Source organism: Rhinoraja longicauda, unplaced genomic scaffold (genome assembly GCF_053455715.1).
Source record: "Rhinoraja longicauda isolate Sanriku21f unplaced genomic scaffold, sRhiLon1.1 Scf000073, whole genome shotgun sequence".
In the NCBI taxonomy this organism is placed as follows: Eukaryota; Metazoa; Chordata; class Chondrichthyes; order Rajiformes; family Arhynchobatidae; genus Rhinoraja; species Rhinoraja longicauda.
Window position 1 is genome coordinate 455,862 of NW_027601291.1, and position 19,835 is coordinate 475,696.

Consider the following 19,835-nt stretch of genomic DNA (forward strand, 5'->3'; position numbering starts at 1 on the left):
AAGATCTCGGAGGAAACCCATGCAGGTCACGGGAAGAATGTACAAACTCTGCACAGACAAGCACCCATTGTCAGAATCGAACCCTGTTCTCTGGTGCTGTAGGGCAGTAGCTCTACTGCAACGACGCCATGTCGCACGGTGAAATGTAAAAATGACATACAGTATACTTCCTTCAATGATTGGGGCAATGAGTATAAGAAACATGAACACATGTTGCTGCTTCATAAACTTAAGTCAGATCAAATTTGGATTATTCTGTGTGGTTCTGTTCACCCCATTACAGAAGGGATGTGGAGGCTTTGAAGAGCTTGCAGAAGTGGTTTACCAAGATACAGTCTGGATTAGAGAATATTAGTAATAAAGAGAGATTGGACAAATATGGACTGTTCTCTCTTGTAGCGTCGAAGGCAGAGAGGAGACCTGATCAAAGTAAATAAAATAACGAGTGGCTTAGATAGGGTGGACAGTCAGAATCTTTTGACAATGTCAAAGAGAGAAGGCTTGGCTTTAAGGTAAAAGGAGGAAAGTTTAAAAGAGATATGCGGGGGAAGTTTTTTTTACTCCGCGTTACAGGCACATGGATCTTGCTGCTGTGGGTGGTGGTGAAAGCTGGTGTTATAGTGGCATTAAAGAGGCTTTTAGATGGGGGCACGAATTTGCAGGGAATGGAGGAATATTGATCATGTGCAGTGAGTAGGGATTAGATTAATTGGCATCATGTTTGACATGGACATCATGGGCTGGAGGACCTGTTCCTGTTCTATGGACTATGTAATGTATTGATCAGAACTGCACAGAACTTCATAATTCTAATGCTTTTTCACATTTACATCTCATCCAGATCCATAATTTCTTTCGGCTGTTCCTCCCCTTTTCTCAATCTGCCATCATATCTTTTCCTCTTTAATATCTTCTCCATCTTGAGCTCTCACAAGCCTTTCATTTAGGCTTCCTCTTCACCCTCTTCACAATATCTCGGTATCCTTAAACCTGCAACATCTTTTTACTGTTACCAGTTTTTCTGTAAAGTCTTAGCCTTGAAACATCAACAGTCTCTTGCTCTCTCTCTCTCGTTCTCTACATCTAAATTCCCAATATTTCTATTTACATTACAAAGTACGGTGAAAAAAAATCTTGATCGCACAGCTTCTAAGGCAGATTGACTTGTTTACTCTCTTGAATATGAATTCCAGAGTATGACCATTATCAATAACATTAATGCAAATGCCTTTCCGATTTTAAGTAATGCTGATCTCAGGAACAAGAATGGAACACATCTGAATGTTTCCAACATTTTCCACGTGTAGAAGTATATCGCAGATATCACAGATGCTGACAATCTGAAATTAAAACAGAAAATACTGAAAACACTCAGCTAGCTATTGTGATGAGAAAAATAAAGTTAATGTATCAGGTTAATGACCTTCCATAAGAACTGACGGAAGGCTGGGATAGTGCAAGGCAATAATAATGCAGATTATAGCAAAAAGAAAAATTAAAAGGGAATTTAAACAAATGCTTAGGTTTAGGTTTATTAAGTTCACATATACCCAGGTACAGTGAAAGGCTTCATTTTACATGCTATCCAAAAAGATCATATATATCATACATAGATACAAGCAGTCCAAACTCAAACACAATAGAATACAGCAAAGAGGAAAATGCAGTGTACAGAATTAATTTATCAAATGAAAATTTGCTTGGTAAACAATTGCTGACTAAAATAATTTGTCTTGTTAATTTAATAAATCCTTTTCTATATTTCAATTACCTGATTAACGTTTTTTTTTCTATTTTAAAACAGTAATTAGTAAATGTCTTAGCAATCCATGCCAAAATGAAGGTGTCTGCCAGGACCGCTTTAACAACTATACTTGCATATGTCCTGACAATTGGAAAGGTCAAGACTGCACAACAGGTTTGTTAGAAGATATATTTTACTTTATTTACATAAATCAGATTTACTATTATTTAAACATAAATACAATGGTAGTAATACTCACATAAATCACAATGAAAGCATAGTCAAGGAGTCAGAAAGAGATACAGCATGGAAATTAGCCCTTCCTTGCCCTCCATTAACCATCCATTTACATGAACTTTACACTTTTATTCTCCCCTCATTGTCATTAACAATCCCCTCTTACTACAACTTACTGACACACTCAGGATAATTCGCAATGGTAATTTTAACCTACCAACCCATACATTTTTGGAACGTTGGAGGAAACCGGAGCACCTGGAGGAAACCCACACAGTCACTGGGAAAACATGCAAGCTCAAAGCAAACGTTGAAGTTTGAATCCAGGCCTCTGACACTGTGAGGCAGCAGGTCTATCAACTGCATCACTGTGCCTGCCACCCAAGGCAAAATATAACAACAGTTTTGATATTTCTTAAAGCAATCAGTTGTACATATATTCACTGCTACTTAGAATTATTGAACACATTTAAATAGGAATGGCTGCAGAGCTAATCCATTGTTAGGAATATATAGAGGTGTACAACAAAAATGTTTTGGATTCCACTCCACCAATGCAAGTGCAATACTGAAAACTTCTTTTCACTTTAACATGATGGACAAGGTCATTGGTATAACAGGGGCTGTTATTGGCAGCACATCATTGGCAGCTGGCTTAGCTATAACTAATCATCTCTCCCAAGTACGAACAAAACTCTGCAAACGACAAACTGGTCAATGTATAAAATAATTCATATTCCACCATTATCTGAAGCCACTCCAATAAGAGATTAACTCTCTCCAAGATCTATTAATTTATTTTAGTGAATGTTTCTGAGAATTATTTGGTGTCGGTTCATATTGCTTGTATTGCGCAAAGCTTGAACTCCACTTTTAAGTAAGAGACAGGTCGAAGATCAAGATCCAGATCCAGAACCAGAATTTTAAATTTGGCATATTTGAGGTGGAACTGAGGAGAAATAGAAATGTGTCCTCTATATCTATTACATCTATCCAGATCAGATATTTTGTGGTCTAGGTTCAATGGTCTGGACTTTGAATCGATGAATTTCTAAGTCATCTTTTAATTGAAGAAAAAGCCGGCAAGAAATATTGTCATATTTATTTATCAGAAAATCAAAGACAACGGTTTGTTTTCCTGGGAGAGAGCGCTGTGGGTGACCTGATTCAGATATACCAAGTTGTGAAGAGCTTGGATAGTGTATGCAGTGAGAAACATTTCCCATTTGGGTGGGTGCCCAAAAATAAGGTGCATCAGTAAAAGTTAGGGGTAAGACATTTTGAAGGGGCTTGAGGAAGATTTTTTTACCAAGAGGATGTGAAATCTGGAGTGCACCTCCTGAAGGAATAGTGCAGCATTTAGAGGAAAAGACTAGAGACATCGAGTAGAGTGCTGGAAATGGGATTTGTTTAGATAGGTAATTTATGGCTGACATGGGAACTGTGGGCCAGTGGGTGAATCCCATGCTGTGTGGCTCTAGGACTCCAGAGAGGAGATAGCTTCATGTAATTCTCACTAATGCATCACTTGTGCTCTTGTCACAAATAATAATGCAGGGCATGAAGATCCCAGAAACACTGTTATGATGGAGGATAATTTGTTTTTAACGTTTCTATCCTAAAAGCAGCCTAAATAACTGTGTACGAGTTTTATTGCTTTGACATATTGCAAGTTATTGCTCTGAATTTTTAATCTCTCATCTGGACTTCTTGGGAATGGTTGTAATATAGAGCATAATTTTTTAGATCATACTTTTTGAAACTTTTTATTAATTCATAAATGAAGCACCTAAATCATATTATTTTATAATAAGTTTTTACATTTTTAACATCATTATGTTCTAATTCAGATGTGGATGAGTGTGCTCTAAATACTCACAACTGTGATCGGCGTGCTGGGATCTGTACAAATACACTTGGATCGTTCAACTGCTCCTGCAGGGAAGGGTACGAAGGTGATGGATTCATTTGCAGAGGTACAGTTTCATTGCAATATTAATTTAATTATTGGAACCAATATATTCACGGTTTTGTTTTATGATTACAAATCTTTGTCGATAAATTGTAATTTTTATATACTAAAAATGTATATATGAAAGATTTTTAACCTTTTGGTACTGCTTTTCACCCAGAGAGTTGTGAATCAGTGGAATTCTCTGCCACAGAAGGCAGTGGGGCCAATTCACTGGATATTTTCAGGAGAGAGTCAGATATAGCTCTTCGGGCTAACTGAATATAGGGATATGGGGAGAAAGCAGGAACAGGGTACTGATTTTGGTTGATCCGCCATGATCATATTGAATGGCGGTGCTGGCTCGAAGGGCCGAATGGCCTCCTCCTGCACCTATTTTCTATGTTTCCCTGAAATTGAAGTTAAAGTGCCAAATAGCACCCTAAATATTATGGCCAAATGAGAAAAAGTAAAGTAAAGCTTTGATTAAAATAATGAAGTTAATTAATGTGTAAATTTATTTTTAATTTTTTAATTTTGATATTTCATTGGTTTAGTAGAACTTCTGCCATAATTTATGAATGAACAATGTGCCCTTTTTATCGGCATATATTGATCTATGATTATCCTTAAAATAACATTGCATTTAGAAACAGATCATTTATGAAATGTCAGAATTATAACTCAGGCCAGTTTTGGGCATGCCTGCAGGAAATTGTTAATTTGAAGCACATGATGCAAAATGCATTATGTGTATGAGAGTCGTGAACTTCAGGACTCCTTTACACAATTTCAAATAAAACTGCAAAATTGAACTGAAACGTAAACTTAATGCACAATCTCTTCGCATTATCCAAAACAAATCAAACTGCTAGTTCTCAGCAGGTGCAGATGCTTGGGCCCTTGAACTAATAAACTAGTGTGAAGGCCTGGTCTTATGTTTAAAGCCAACACCATTTGCCAAGTCAGTATTAGTGCTGCAAAGCGCACCAATTGTGCATTGCACATAATCAACATCACTGCAGCAAACTCAGAGGCTGTAATGCATTACCAGCTCAGTTCAGTTCTGAAGAAGTGTCTTGACCTGAAACGTCACCTATTCCTTTTCTCCAGAGATGCTGTCTGACCCGCTGAGTTACTCCAGCATTTTGTGTCTATCTTCAGTTTAAACCAGCATCTGCAGTTCCTTCCAACACCAGTTTAGTTTAGTTCAGTTCAGATTAGATTAAAGAATGTGCAACTAAGTTAAATTAACAGGCAATAATTTTTTTGATGATCACATATAAAGGACTGAAAAGTCTATTTCTGCTTGGCATTCAAAGTAACTACCTATAATTCCTAAGAAATTATCAAAGCCTTTGTTGAAATAAACAATTAGAAAGTTCTGCATTTTCATGTCTCACTCTGTGAAGGGTTAATGTTCAATGTGATTTCATATTAATTATGTTAATTAATTTGAAATAAAAACAGAAAATTATGACAATATTTAGCAGATCACCATAACACCCTTGGAGATGCTGCCTGACCTGCTGAATAGTTCCTGCAGTTTCTATTTTTATTTCAGATTTCCACCGTCTTCCATATATTCCTTTTGTATGTACTTGCAGCTGTATTTAAATGGCAATTACATTCATTTTTTCTTGAAACAGAGAAACGACTATTTGATTACGGAAAATCATTTGGAGATACAAAAATCAACAGAAAGGCATTGGACGTTAATTCTCCAATCATCAATATCCCAAATGGCTTTCCATTTGATAATGTCTTTTATTACAGATTATATGTAAGTTGAAGATTTTTATTTTCAATAGCCAATTTTATAATACAAACTGAACACTCGTTTGCTTATTTAAATGCTTATTTAAAACTCACCTCACTGCATCTATTTATTTTATGCACAGATTCATATGTGCAACACAAGGATATAGATATGATTAGCACAAAGCACGGGGCTCAGAAAACCTTACTGCTTCAAACCTTGCTTTTGGCAACAGAGATTTTCCAGTCCTAAGCACCATCTATTGGTTTTTGAAAGGGGTACTTGCTTGCAGAGTGCTGAATTTTTGTAAAAGGTGCAACCATTTGCTGAAGATAGACACAAAATGTTGGAGTAACTCAGCGGGTCAGGCAGCATCTCTGGATAGAAGGAATGGGTGACGATTCGGGTCGAGATCCTTTTCCAGAGATGCTGCCTGGCCCGCTGAGTTACTACAGCATTTTGTGTCTATCTTCGGTGCAAACCAGCACCTGCAGTTCCTTCCTGACCATTTGCTAACCACTGCTGTATAATTTGTCACATTATCATACAGCACAGAAAAAGACCACTTGACCTTTCCTGAGTCTACAAGCAATATGAAAGATTAATGTAATATTTTACTTTCTGTCGATCCCTGCAAAAGTTCTCCTTTCCAATTTTAAATCTGTGGCATCTTTTAGAGCTAATATTGAAAAATATTTTCAGCATCTTAAATGAAAGTGGTGATGCATAAAAATAATTTTCCTCATTTGCTTCCTTGATGTTTAGGCAACTATTCGGTACTTTGGTTACACCACTGGAAAAGGGTTTCCTCTATCTGTTGTATTGAAATCTTCATATAACTTTCAGCATTTCCTTAAACCTCCCAAATGATTCACATCTGAGTTAAGGTCTGCTGATGAATGTTTGGAAAAGGACAGGTAGTTTGAGTGAAAGGAGAGAAAGAGGAGAGTGGATTGTAACTGGGTTTCCCCATTTTACCTTGTTTTAAAAGCATCAGTCCAATTACTGATCAGGATCATAGAGGACAAAATAGAGAGAAGGTAGATGTTGTCCCCATGCTTATGCTAAGATCATAATCAAATTGGAGTCTGTAATTTAAAGTTTGATGGTACATCACTTTGCAATGATCCGCTAAATATATTTGGCATCATTTTGTCCTTCTTACATAATTCTAATACAACACCAACAGGTTTAAATTTTGATGTTACTTTGAGATAGTTTTGGGTGGGACAGAAACGGAACCTCAGCTCTACCAGTGGAGCTACAGAAATGGGCAGAGAAATGACGGATGAACTTTAATCCAAGCAAGTCCTGAGGTGTGGATGTTGGGAGGTCAAATGTAAGGGGAAAACATACAATGAATGGCAAGACCCTTAACAGCATTGATGTACAGAAGGATTTGGGGTCCAAGTCCATAACTCCCTGAAAGCAGCGACAAAAGTAGACAGAGTGGTAAGGAAGGCATTTGGTATGGTTGCCTTTATTGGTAGAGGGCTTTGAGTATAAAAGTCAGGAAATTATGATGCAGTTTTATAGGACTTCAGTTAGGCCGCAGTTGGAATCTGGTCTCACAAATTACAGGAAAGAGATGGAGGCTTTGGACTGGTACAGAGGAGGTTTATTAGAATGATGCTTGGATTCGGAGCGGTTGGACAGATGTGGATGGTTTTGTCTGGAATGATGGAGGTTTAGGCGAAACCTGATAGAAGTACTTAAAATTGTGAGAGGCATAGAAAGGGTGGACAGTCAGAACTTTGTTCCCAGGATGGAACTATCGAACACTAGAGGTCATAGCTTTATCGTGAGAGGGGCAAATTTTAAAGGAGATGTACAGGCTAAGGCAAATGAGGGTGGTGAGTGTCTAGGACTCGCTGCGGACAATGGTGGTAGAGGCAGATACGAGAGTGGCATTTAACAGACTTTTGAATAGGCACATGCATATGAAGAGAATAGAGGGATATGGACTATGTGCTGGCAGATAAGAGTTGGACTTGGCATCATGTTTGGCACACACATTGTGGGCCAATGGGCCTGTTCCTGTGTCGTTCTGTTCTACTTTCTATGGAGCCTATAATTTTAGCATCTGCCCAATTAATTCTCAGCAAAACTGTAATTGCCAGGGATTAACAAAAAGATAATGATTTAATTCTTAATATCTTAATCTTAATATGCCTTTATTGTCATTGTACGAACAGTACAACGAAATTAGAAGTGCTACATCTGAAACAGTGCGACAGTGCAAAACTTTCAAAGACAATCGTACAAACATAGGAACCAACACAACAAATACCAATATCAATAAAAAACAATAAAAAACCTAATAAACAATGAATGAGTTTTACACCTAAAATGCTGAAAATATTTAAAAAGTGCGACGAAAGTGAGAGTCACATCAAGTCAAGTGTTTCCATTCACAGTTCTTATGGCCCAGGGAAAGAAACTGTTTTTAAGTGGGTTTGTGCTGGCCCTTAGGCTCCTGTAGCGCCTCCCAGAGGGCAGGAGAGCAAACAGTTCATATCCTGGGTGTGTGCTGTCCTTGATTATATTTCTGGCCCTGTTTAGACAACGCGAGCTGGAGATGTCCTTCAGAGAAGGTAGTGGACGGCCGATAATTTTCTCTGCTGTCTTAATAACCTTCTGGAGGGCCTTCTGGTGTGCAGCTGAGCAGCCAGCATACCACACAATGGTGCAGTATGCCAGTACGCTCTCAATGGTGGAGCGGTAGAAGGTCACCAGCAGATTCTCCTTCAGTTTGTTTTTCCGGAGCAGTCTTAAGAAGTGCAGTCTCTGCTGTGACTTTTTAACTACCGCTGTAGTATTTGCAGTCCAGGAGAGGTCCTGGGAGATGGTGGTCCCCAGGAACTTGAAGGTGGAGACCCTCTCCACTTCCTCCCCATTTATAAGAAGTGGGGTAGGAACCGCTCTGTGTCTCCTAAAGTCCAGTACCATTTCTTTTGTCTTACTGGTATTCAGTGCGAGGTTGTTTGCCTCGCACCATTTGGACAGAGCACACACCTCGTCTCTGTATGCAGACTCATCTCCTCCAGTGATCAGACCGACCACAGTTGTGTCGTCTGCAAATTTGATGATTGAATTGGAGGGGTGAATAGGAGTGCAGTCGTGTGTATACAGAGCATAGAGGAGGGGGCTTAGCACACAGCCCTGCGGGGAGCCAGTGCTGAGCGTAATGGTGGAGGAGCTGTGGGGGCTGATCTTGACAGATTGTGGGTGGTTTGTGAGGAAGTCTCTTATCCAGGCGCAGATGGATGGAGGAAAACCCAGGTTATTATACAGCTTGTCCACTAGTATGCCTGGGATGATCGTATTGAATGCCGAGCTGTAGTCTATGAAAAGCATTCTTACATAGGTCCCCGGGCTCTCTAGGTGGTTCAGTTCAGTGTAGAGGGCTGTATTGATGGTGTCTTCTGTAGATCTGTTTGCTCGATAGGCAAACTGATGAGGGTCAAAGCTGGGAGGAAGGTTGGCGTTGATGTGTTGTGCCACAAGTTTCTCAAAACATTTCATAACAACCGATGTAAGGGCTATTGGTCTGTAGTGATTTAGACTACTGACAGAAGGCTTTTTGGGGACAGGGATAATAGTAGTCGATTTTAAGCAGGATGGGACGGTGGCTTGTGTCAGGGAGATGTTGAAGATCTTTGTGAGGACCCCTGAGAGCTGGTCAGCACAAGCTTTCAGTACTTTACCAAGTACTCCATCAGGTCCTACTGCTTTGTTTGGATTCACCATCTTTAGTACACGTCTCACTTGGTGTTCCTGTAAAGTGAGCGTGTTGGGTGTAGTAGATGGTGGGGGCAGGATGGCTGTGTGTGGCACTGCAGTCTCAAAACGGGCAAAGAAATGATATAGTTCCTCTGCCAGTGAGGTATCCACGCTGGGAGTCACAGATGTTTTGCCCTTGTAGTTGGTTATCTGCTGTAAACCCTGCCACACCTGCCGTGGGTTGTTCTGAGTCAGATGGTCCTCTATTTTCCTCTTGTAATCCTCCTTGGCTGCTTTGATGCCCCTCCTCAGCTCAGCCCTTGCCGTGCTGTATTGTGCTCTGTCTCCAGACTTGAAGGCAGAGTTGTGTGCTTTCAAAAGACACTGTACCACTCTAGTCATCCAGGGTTTGCGGTTGGGGTATACCCGGATGTGTTTGTTAACAGTCACATTATCAGTGCAGCTTTTTATATAGGACAGAACAGTTCCTGTATATTCCTCTAGGTCCTGGTGTTCAAATATTGTCCATTCTGTGCGTGCAAAGCAGTCCTGAAGCTCTGTGAGTGCTCCCAATCGCCAGGTTCTTATAACCTTTGTGTCTGGCTTAGTTTGCCTCCTGAGTGGGATGTATGCTGGGATCAGGAGCAATGTGAGGTGGTCTGAGAGACCCAGATGTGGGAGAGGTACTGCTCTGTAAGCATGCTTTAATTTGGAATAAACATGGTCCAGTGTGTTTTCCCCCCTGGTGGCACACTGTACATACTGTACAAATTTGGGGAGTACTGTCCTTAACAATGCTTTATTAAAGTCCCCAGCAATGACATGCACTCCTTCAGGGTGAGCCTGTTGCTGTTTGTTTACAGTGTCATGCAGTAGGGTGAGAGCTATGCTGGCGTTAGCATCTGGTGGTATGTAAACAGCAGTGATGAGTACTACAGTGAACTCACGCGGCAGATAGAAGGGTCTGCACTTAACAGTCATTGCTTCCAAATCGGGAGAGCAGTGGCTGTATATAATGTTACTGTTAGTGCACCAGTCATTGTGTACGTAAATACACAAGACCCCCTCCTCTGCTCTTACCAGAGTCACCGTTCCTGTCATGCCGGTGGATGGAGCGCCCCACTAGCTGTACTGCTGCATCCAGGATTAGCAGGTGTAGCCATGTCTCCGTTATAATCGTCACACAACAGTCGCGGATGTTGGAGTTTCCAGCGATTAGCAGCTCCAGTTTGTCTGTTTTGTGGACGATGGATCTGGCGTTGGAGAGGAAGATGCTCGGTACCGGTGGCTTGTGTGGCTGTTTCCTCAGACGAGCTAGTAGGCCCGCTCGACAACTGCGCTTCCTCCTGCGCTCACAACGCCGCCTGCGCCGCCTCCCTGGTACGGCCGCAATCCAGGTAGATCCCGGTAGCCTCGCTATGTTCTGCGGGATGTCATGAGCTCGGTTGAAAGTGCTCGTAACATCGGTCTGGCACCGCAGTCCAATGTTTAGCAAGACCGCCTGACTGTAGACGTAGGCGTATCTTGCTTGGAAACAGGTTCTTACACACACTGCATTCACTATACATACAATCAAACAACACCATATCAGAGAGCTAAAAGCTGCTGCGCCCGTGCGCGCCGCCATTTTCTAAATTCCAGTTGTGGTGAACAAGTAACAGGATGTCTTTTTGGCCATCATCCTGTTTTAATCAATCACATCAATCAATTGACCTGGTAGGAAATTTCCAGCCTCCTCTCATGCAGGACATCAAGTAAAAGCCGCAGATAGACACAGAATGCTGGAGTAACTCAGCGGGACAGGCAGCATCTCTGGAGAGAAGGAATGGGTGACGTTTCAGGTCAAGACCCTTCTTCAGACTCTTCAGAAGTAAAAACTGCATTTGGCCTTCAGTGATGTTGCGGTGTCCAATCTGCTGATGTCACGATAGGCTGGTGGGCTTTGCATGGCTGTCCTTTCCTGTGGTGGCAAAAACTGGGATAACACCCAGTGGCTGTGCAGTGACAAAGTCAATTGAGGGGAATTAGCTGCCCATCTCAAGCAATCTAAACTTTTCCTGTCTTTACTCATGGCACAAGTATTACTGATGATTCTCAAGAGAACATAAGCAATGATTTTCCTCCTCATCCATCTGAAGCAAAATTGTGTAACAAACTGCCTTTGTTCAGTTTTCAGATAACGGGCTGATTGTATTTCAACGCAACAATTTTTATGTACGATCGATATATGCATATCCATTCTATGAATTCAGTGCGTTTTTGCCTAACACGCCATCAATGATTGCTGTGTTCTGGGATGATGCTGACATGAGAAGAGGAACAGGATGTATGTACTATCAGGTAAGGAAGATCACACGTCACCTTTCAACTGGAATTGCTTTTTTTAAAACAATTTGAGGATATCCGAATAAGTCGATTATGTTTTAAAACTTATTTAAGTTTTCAATATTACAACATTTCCCTTTCTAGGAAATTACACTGCACTCTAAAGGGATTGGAAGATTCATTCTTTTGCATCAAAGTTAAATTTCAAACCGAGCTTTGGTTGCAACAAACCAGGCATTGCATAATTCTTCAATCCATTTTGTCACCTAGTTGTTGACTCGATAGAGAATAGGCAATAGACAATAGACAATGGGGGCAGGAGTAGGTCATTCGGCCCTTCGAGCCAGCACCACCATTCACTATGATCATGGCTGATCATCCACAATCAGTACCCTGTTCCTGCCTTCTCCCCATATCCCTTGACTGTGCTATCTTTGAGCTCTAGCTAACTCTCTCTTGAAAGCATCTCCGTTCTAAATGGCCTACCCCTTATTCTTAAACTGTGGCCCCTGGTTCTGGACGTGTCCCCCAACATCGGGAACATGTTTCCTGCCTCGAGCGTGTCAAATCCCTTAATAATCTTATATGTTTCAATAAAATCCCCTCATCCTTCTAAATTCCAGTGTATACAAGCCCAGTCACTCCAGTCTTTCAACATATGACAGTCCTGCATCCTGGAAATTAACCTCGCGAACCTACGTTGCACTCCCTCAATAGCAAGAATGTCCTTCCTCAAATTTGGAGACCAAAACTGCACACATACTCCAGGTGCGGTCTCACTAGGGCCCTGTACAACTGCAGAAGGACCTCTTTGCTCCTATACTCAACTCCTCTTGTTATTAAGGCCAACATGCCGTTAGTTTTCTTCACTGCCTGCTGTACCTGCATGCTTACTTTCAGTAACTAATGAACAAGGACACCTAGATCTCCTTTTCCGAACTTGACACCATTCAGATAATAATCTGCCTTCCTGTTCTTGCCACCAGTGGATAACCTCACATTTATCCACATTAAACTGCATCTGCCATGCATCTGCCCACTCACACAACCTGTCCAAGTCACCCTGCATCCTCCTCACAGTTCGTACTGCCACCCAGCTTTGTGTCATCTGCAAATTTGCTAATTATACTTTTAATCCCTTCATCTAAGTCATTAATATATATTGTAAATAGCTGTGGTCCCAGCACCGAGCCTTGCAGTACCCCACTAGTTATTGCCTACCATTCTGAAAGGGACTCGTTAATCCCTACTCTTTGTTTCCTGTCTGCCAACCAATTTTCTAACCATGTCAGTACCCCCAATAGCATGTGCTCTAATTTTGCCCATTAATCTCCTCTAGCCACTGGTACATCTGGGAGATTGTTTGTGTCTTCCTTAGTGAAGACAGATCCAAAGTACCTATTGAACTCGTCTGCTATTTCCTTGTTCCCCATAATAAATTCACCTGCTTCTGTCTTCAAGGAACCCACATTAGTCTTAACTATTTTTTTCCTCCTCTTAAGAAGCTTTTACTATCCTCCTTTATATTCTTGGCTAGCTTACCTTCGTACCTCATCTTTTCGCCCCGTATGGCCTTTTTAGTTATCTTCTGTTGCTCTTTAAAAGTTTCCCAATCCTCTGGCTTCCCGCTTATCTTTGCTATGTTATATTTCTTCTCTTTTATTTTTATACTGCCCTTGACTTCCCTTGTCAGCCACGGTCACCTTTTACTCCCCTTAGAATCTTTCTTCTTCTTTGGAATGAACTGATCCTGCACCTTCTGTATTATTCTCAGAAATACCTGCCATTGTTGTTCCACTGTCTTCCCTGCTAGGGTCTCTTTCCAGTCAACTTTGGCCAGCTCCTCCCTCATGCCTCCATAGTCCCCTTTGCTCAACTATAATACTGGCACTTCCGATTTTCCCCTTTTCTCAAATTGTAGATTAAAACTGATCATATTATGATCACTACCTCCTAATGGCTCTTTTACCTTGAGTTCCCTTATCAAATCTGGTTCATTACACAACACTAAATTCAGAATTGCCTTCTCCCTGGTAGGCTACAGTACAAGTTGCACTAAGAATCCATCTCGGAGGCACTCCACAAACTCCCTTTCTTGGGGTCCAGTACCAACCTGATTTACCCAGTCTACCTGCATGTTGAAATCTCCCATAACCACCATATCATTGGCGACATGCCAATTGTAACTCTTGATTCAACTTGCACCCTATATCCAGGATACTGTTTGGGGGCCTGTACATAACTCCCATTAGGGTCTTTTTACGCTTACAATTCCTTAGCTCTATCCATACTGATTCTACATCTCCTGATTCTATGTCACCCCTTGCAAGGGACTGAATATCATTCCTTACCAACAGAGCGACCCCACCCGCTCTGCCCACCTGTCTGTCTTTTCGATAGGAAATATACCCCTGAATATTCAGCTCCCAGCCCTGGTCCTCTTGCAGCCATGTCTCTGTAATTCCCACAACATCATACGTGTCAATTTCTAACTGAGTCTCAAGCTCATCCACTCAGGACTAATAAAGGTCATCATTGGCACAGTCCAGCAATATTATAGCGTTGTTGGAGATCATTTGGGGACAGAAGGGGTTAGATGGCGCATGGTATGATGGTGAAGGGAAGGGAGAAATGAGAGGAACAGGTTGGGTAGATGCACAGTCTCTTGCCCAGAGTAGGTGCATCGAGGACCAGAGGACATAGGTTTAAGGTGAAGGGGGAAAGATTAATAGGAATCTGAGGGGTAACTTCTTCACACAAAGGGTGCTGGGTGTATGGAACAAGCTGCCAGAGAAGGTAGTTGGGGCTGGGACTATCCCAACATTTAAGAAACTGTCAGATAGGTACATGGATAACACAGGTTTGGAGGGATATGAACCAAACGCGGGCAGGTGGGACTAGTGTAGCTGGGACGTGTTGGTCGGTGTGGGCATTGAACTGTAGGGCATGTCTCCACACTGTATCACTCCATGGCTCTATGTGCACACGTGTGGGGGAAGAGGAGGAGCTCCACAGACACATGAGTAGAGAGAGGAAAATCAAATCCCCCAAAAACGTGACCAGCACGGTGAGAATCAAAGTACACGGCATTTTTTTGGCAAAGGGATTGGAGCAAGAAGGCAGAGTTGAGGCATTGAATAAAAGAGAAGGAAGGTTATGCTGCGATGTTATAACACGTTGGCCGTACCTCGGCTGGAGCACTGCATGGTACTGGTCAGCATCTACAGGAAGGGGGCGATAGTACTAGTGAGGATGCAGAGCAGATTCACCAGGATGTTGCTGAGGATGGAATGGTTTAGCTCAGAAGAAACTGCAGAGACTGGGTCTGTTTTCCTTCGAGTGGTTAAGAGTGGACATGACTTAGAAACATAGAAACCTAGTTGGAGGAGTAGGCCATTCAGCCCTTCGAGTCAGCACCGCCATTCAATGTGATTATGGCTGATCATCCAAAATCAGTACCCTGTTCCTGCTTTCTCCCCATATTCCTTGACTGCATGATCTTTAAGAACTCTATCTAACACTATCTTGAAAGCATCCAGAGAATTGGCCTCCACTGCCTTCTGAGGCACAGAATTCCACAGATCCACAACTATCTGGGTGAAAAAGTTTTTCCTCATCTCAGTCCTAAATGGCCTACCCCTTATTCTTACACTGTGACCTCGGGTTCTGGACTACCTCAACATCGGGAACATTTCTCCTGCATCTCGCCTGTCCAATGCCTTATGAAAATGTATATAACTTTATAAGGGGTTGACTCCAGGAAACTTTTCAGTTTTTCAGAAACAGATATGAACACTGTCAGATATAGATTTAAGATAACGGATAAGAGATAAGAGATGTAGAGGGGATCTGTGGGGTACTTTTTAACCAGAGGGTGGGAAGTACCTGAGTGGTAGAGGCAGAGATGCTCATAGCATTTAAGAGGCATCTAAATGAGCACTTAAGGATAGAAGGCTCCTGAACTAACTAGCTAAGCAATCCATAGAGTAATACCTGTAGTGAGTAATACCTATATTGAACTTCACTTCAGAAATTCCAGTACAAAATTTCAGAAGGATAGCTCAATCTGCCTACATTATTGTAGATATCATGCTACACCAAAACATACATTTCTACTCTTCTATGTTTGAAATAATTCCTGCCTTGCCATTTACGAATTGTTGCTCATAATAATTTGCATGCAGTTCACAACTTTACATGTTTCACAAAGTACTTCAGTATATGTACATGGCAGAAGTAAACTAACCACAGCATATTTTCAATGACGTTTTAGGCATTTAATTTTCAAGTCAGGAAAGATATTCACAGTCAGAATTTTCAGAAAAATCTTAAGACGGTAGTCAATGAACTTTACGGATCAGAACCTGGCATCCAGAGCTTTGAACCTATATGGGCACTGAGGGTCACCTGGGAAAATATACTTCCTTTCACTGGATATATCAATGGAGACGATCAAGAGGTATGTATTTATTCATTCCATTCCCATTTCTGCCTGAATTTAAACAAACTTCAACGGGCTCAGGTATACCATAAGATAGGAGAACTGCTCAGAGCCCAGTTTTACAATCAAACTTGTTGGGGCATTTGTACATATTTATCTGCACTTTCTCTGCCCCTGCAACGTTATATTCTGCACTGTTTACTCCTGTTGTACTGGTGTATGGTCTGACTTGCTTGGACAGGACACAAAACCAAGTTTTTTTACAGCATCTTGGTACGTAACAATAATAAACATCACTGTTCAGCATACACTCGAACATGAGAAATAATAGCAGGAGTCAGCCATTTACCCCCCCCCCCCCCCATACCTGTGTAGGAAGGAACTGCAGATGCTAGTTTAAACTGACGATAGAAACAAAACCTGGAGTAACTCAGCGAGGTTTTCTTTAATTGAATATTTTTAATACATTTATGCGTGTTATTTAACAATCATTAAAAATATTACCAGTGAAAAACCTATACTAATAGTTTCAGATATCTTTTTGAAGATCTTAAAATCAATCAATTTGGTGGCAAGGTGCTGCAGCGGTAGAGTTGCTGCCTTACAGCGTCAGAGACCCAGGTTTGATCCTGACTACGGGTGCTGTCTGTACAGAGTTTGTATGTTCTCCCCGTGACCTGCATGAGTTTTCCCCAAGATCTTTGGTTTCCTCCCACACTCCAAAGGCATTGGCTTGGTATAAATGTAAATTGTCCCTCGCGTGTGCAGGATGGTGTTAGTGTGCGGGGATCACTGGTCAGTGCGGACTCGGTGGGCCGAAGAACCTGTTTCCGCGCTGTATCACTAAACTAAACTAGACAATTTTCACAGTTCCAAAATCTCCTCACCACCTCCGCCCATCCATCTTGGCACCGCCAGCTGTCTAAGCTTGCTTGGACACAGCAGGGGTGGGGCCTCTACACTATACTGTCTGCAGCCCATTCTGCTAGACTGGAATGTACAATGGGATGTGAACTGAAGCTTCAGTATTTGGTTCCACACAAGTGCAGATGTGCTGGAACCATGGAAAGTGTTCCCGGGCAGTGGAAGCATTCCAACATGACACCTTAACTCTACATGAATGAAATGACATGGCTGACTTATTTTCTCTTTCAGACCAATACGTACCAAGCAACTTTAGTGACTGATGGTATATTCTCCTTCTGCTTAATTCAATTCAAAGACGGTGGAATGAACTGGAACTATTTTGCAAGACCGACAGAGCAACCTAATGCCTTAATGGGATTTTACAGGTACAAGAACACAATCGGGCTTGTGAATTGTAATAGAGATTTCTGAGGCACAAGTTGCTAGTGTGGGAAGGAACTACAGATGCTGGTTTACATCGAAGATGGACATAAAAAGCTGGAGTAACAGCTGGTCAGTCAGCATCTCTGGAGAAAAGGAATAAGTGACGGTTTGGGTCTAGACCCTTCCTCAGATTAATATTGGTATGAATTTTCAATATCAATAATTGAGAAATAATCAGTGAGCCACAATTTTGATTTGCTAATTGGGGGATCTTCAGCATCTTCACGTGTTTGATTACAGAAATATCGATGCTGCAAACTGAGCTCAGGTGTTGAACATGGAATCTTCAGGCCCATCGCAACTTAGGCTAAATGTCCAATACTTATAATTTCATAAGTTCAGAAGTGATCGGAGCAGAATTAGGCCTTTCGGCCCATCAAGTCCACTCCGCTATTCAATCATGGCTGATCTATCTTTCATCTTTCACCCCAGTCTCCTGCCTTCTCCACGTAACCTCTGAAACCCTTACTAATCAAGAACCCATGGAAGTAATTCACTGAAGAACCCACATCAGATCTGAGAAACTGTAGGAGGTGAAAGACCATTGATTTTAATGGAATAGATTGGCTGTAAGAGACCCAGATAACAGCATTTAAGTTACATCTTGATACTTTAGGAAGGTTTCTCATGGTTTTTATAAATTATTAGCCCATTATGGGCCCATTCCACATAGAGGGGGGACAAGGAAGGGGAGAGGGTGCCACTCACCTCGCCAGCGCTGCAGCCAGAGCGAGCCGTGGACCCAAGGTCTAGCACCCCCACCACTCAATCCCCCTTATCCCTCCACCCCCAACTCACCCACTCCATCCCCCTACCCCACCCCATTCCCCTCTACCCCCACTTCCCCCTCCCCTCACCCCACCCCCACTTCCCCATCCCCTCAGGTTCGATCCAGAGTACGGGCGCCGTCTGTACCGAGTTTGTACGTTCTCCCCGTGACCTGCGTGGGTTTTCTCAGAGATCTTCGGTTTCCTCCCACACTCCAAAGACGTACAGGTATGTAGGTAAATTGACTGGGTAAATGTAAAAATTGTCCCTAGTGTGTGTAGGATAGTGTTAATGTGCGGGGATCGCTGGATTGTGCGGACTCGAAGGGCCGAAGGGCCTGTTTCCGCGCTGTATCTCTAAATCTAAAAATCTCCCCCCACCCTTACCCCCCCCACACCCCAACCCCCTCCCCCACCCCCCTACAGTCCCTCAACCCGAGCATCAGTCGAACCCCCCACATCACACTCCCCTGCATGAGATTAATATATATTGAAACAGATACAATATATTTTATATTCTTATATGACCCACTCCATCCCCCCTTCCTCCCCCCACTCACCCACTCCTCCCCGCCTCAACCCTCCATCTCCCCTACCCCACTCCCCTCGCACCCCTACTCCCCTCCACTCCCCTCCCCCCACCCCACCTACCTCCGACTTTCATCCACCTCCATTCCCCCCTTCACCCTCCATTCTCTAACTCCCCCTCCACTCCCCCCTCTCCCAACTCACCCTCATCCCCACCCCACTCCCCCTTGTCCCCTCCCCACACCCCCTCCTCCCCTTGGGCCATCAATCCAACCAATCCGTGCACTCGTTAGTGAGCGGGGAGCGTCCCCCGGGGCCGTGACGGGTGCAGCAAACCCAACCGATGCGTGAACCCGTTGACGGTGTAAGCCACCTACCAGTGCCCCATGCGTACAGCGCTGATCGCTGGCGAGCGGCGGTGACTGGGTCCCGGCGGGAGCTGGGACTACACGTCTGGGGGGGCAGCGCGGCGGCGGGAGGCGTGCACAAGATGGCGGAGTGGGAGCAGGAGGAGAAGCAGGAGAGTGGCTGTCATTTTAGTGGAGTCGTCGACGACGCCGTCAGTTCAAGGAGGAAACGCAGGAGGAGGATGAGAAGCTGCCCGCTGGGGGTTGTATTCCGGTGATGGTGCGGGGTGCTGGGCTCGGGCGGGAGCGGGGACTCAATGACGCCGTCGGTTGAAGAGGGCGCTAGAGGAGACGGAGGCGAACGATGAGACGACGGGGATGATGACCATCTGTCTTCTGCTTGGAGTCTCCCCCGGGGCCGGGTGTGGGCGAGGGGGGAGAGGTAAGGGGAGAGGGAGCGATTCACCTTGCCTTCTTGTCACGGGGCGAAGTTCAGGCGCGAGGCATGCGGGGACGGGTGGCGGTCCTCCCGCTGATCCTCCGGGGGGGGGAGCGCATTTGTTAAAGTCAGTTTATTGGCTGCGACTCCCTGGCCCCCCTCCCTCATTGGCTCGCACTTGTGTGGGTCCCGTTGTGACGTCACACGCTGAAGATCATCATAAA

At 43.1% G+C, this 19,835-nt stretch overlaps 1 protein-coding gene across 1 annotated transcript in view; it reads left to right on the forward strand.

Moving 5' to 3' along the window:
* LOC144589758 (uncharacterized) overlaps nt 1-11,940 on the forward strand; it is a 59,490-nt gene extending 47,550 nt beyond the window's left edge. Inside the window, exons 10-14 of the mRNA XM_078394856.1 lie at nt 1,805-1,918; nt 3,832-3,957; nt 5,582-5,715; nt 11,584-11,754; nt 11,884-11,940. Of these exons, the coding sequence (XP_078250982.1) occupies nt 1,805-1,918; nt 3,832-3,957; nt 5,582-5,715; nt 11,584-11,754; nt 11,884-11,940 (602 nt within the window). The remainder of the gene's footprint in view (nt 1-1,804; nt 1,919-3,831; nt 3,958-5,581; nt 5,716-11,583; nt 11,755-11,883) is intronic.
* The last annotated feature ends 7,895 nt before the right edge of the window (nt 11,941-19,835 follow it).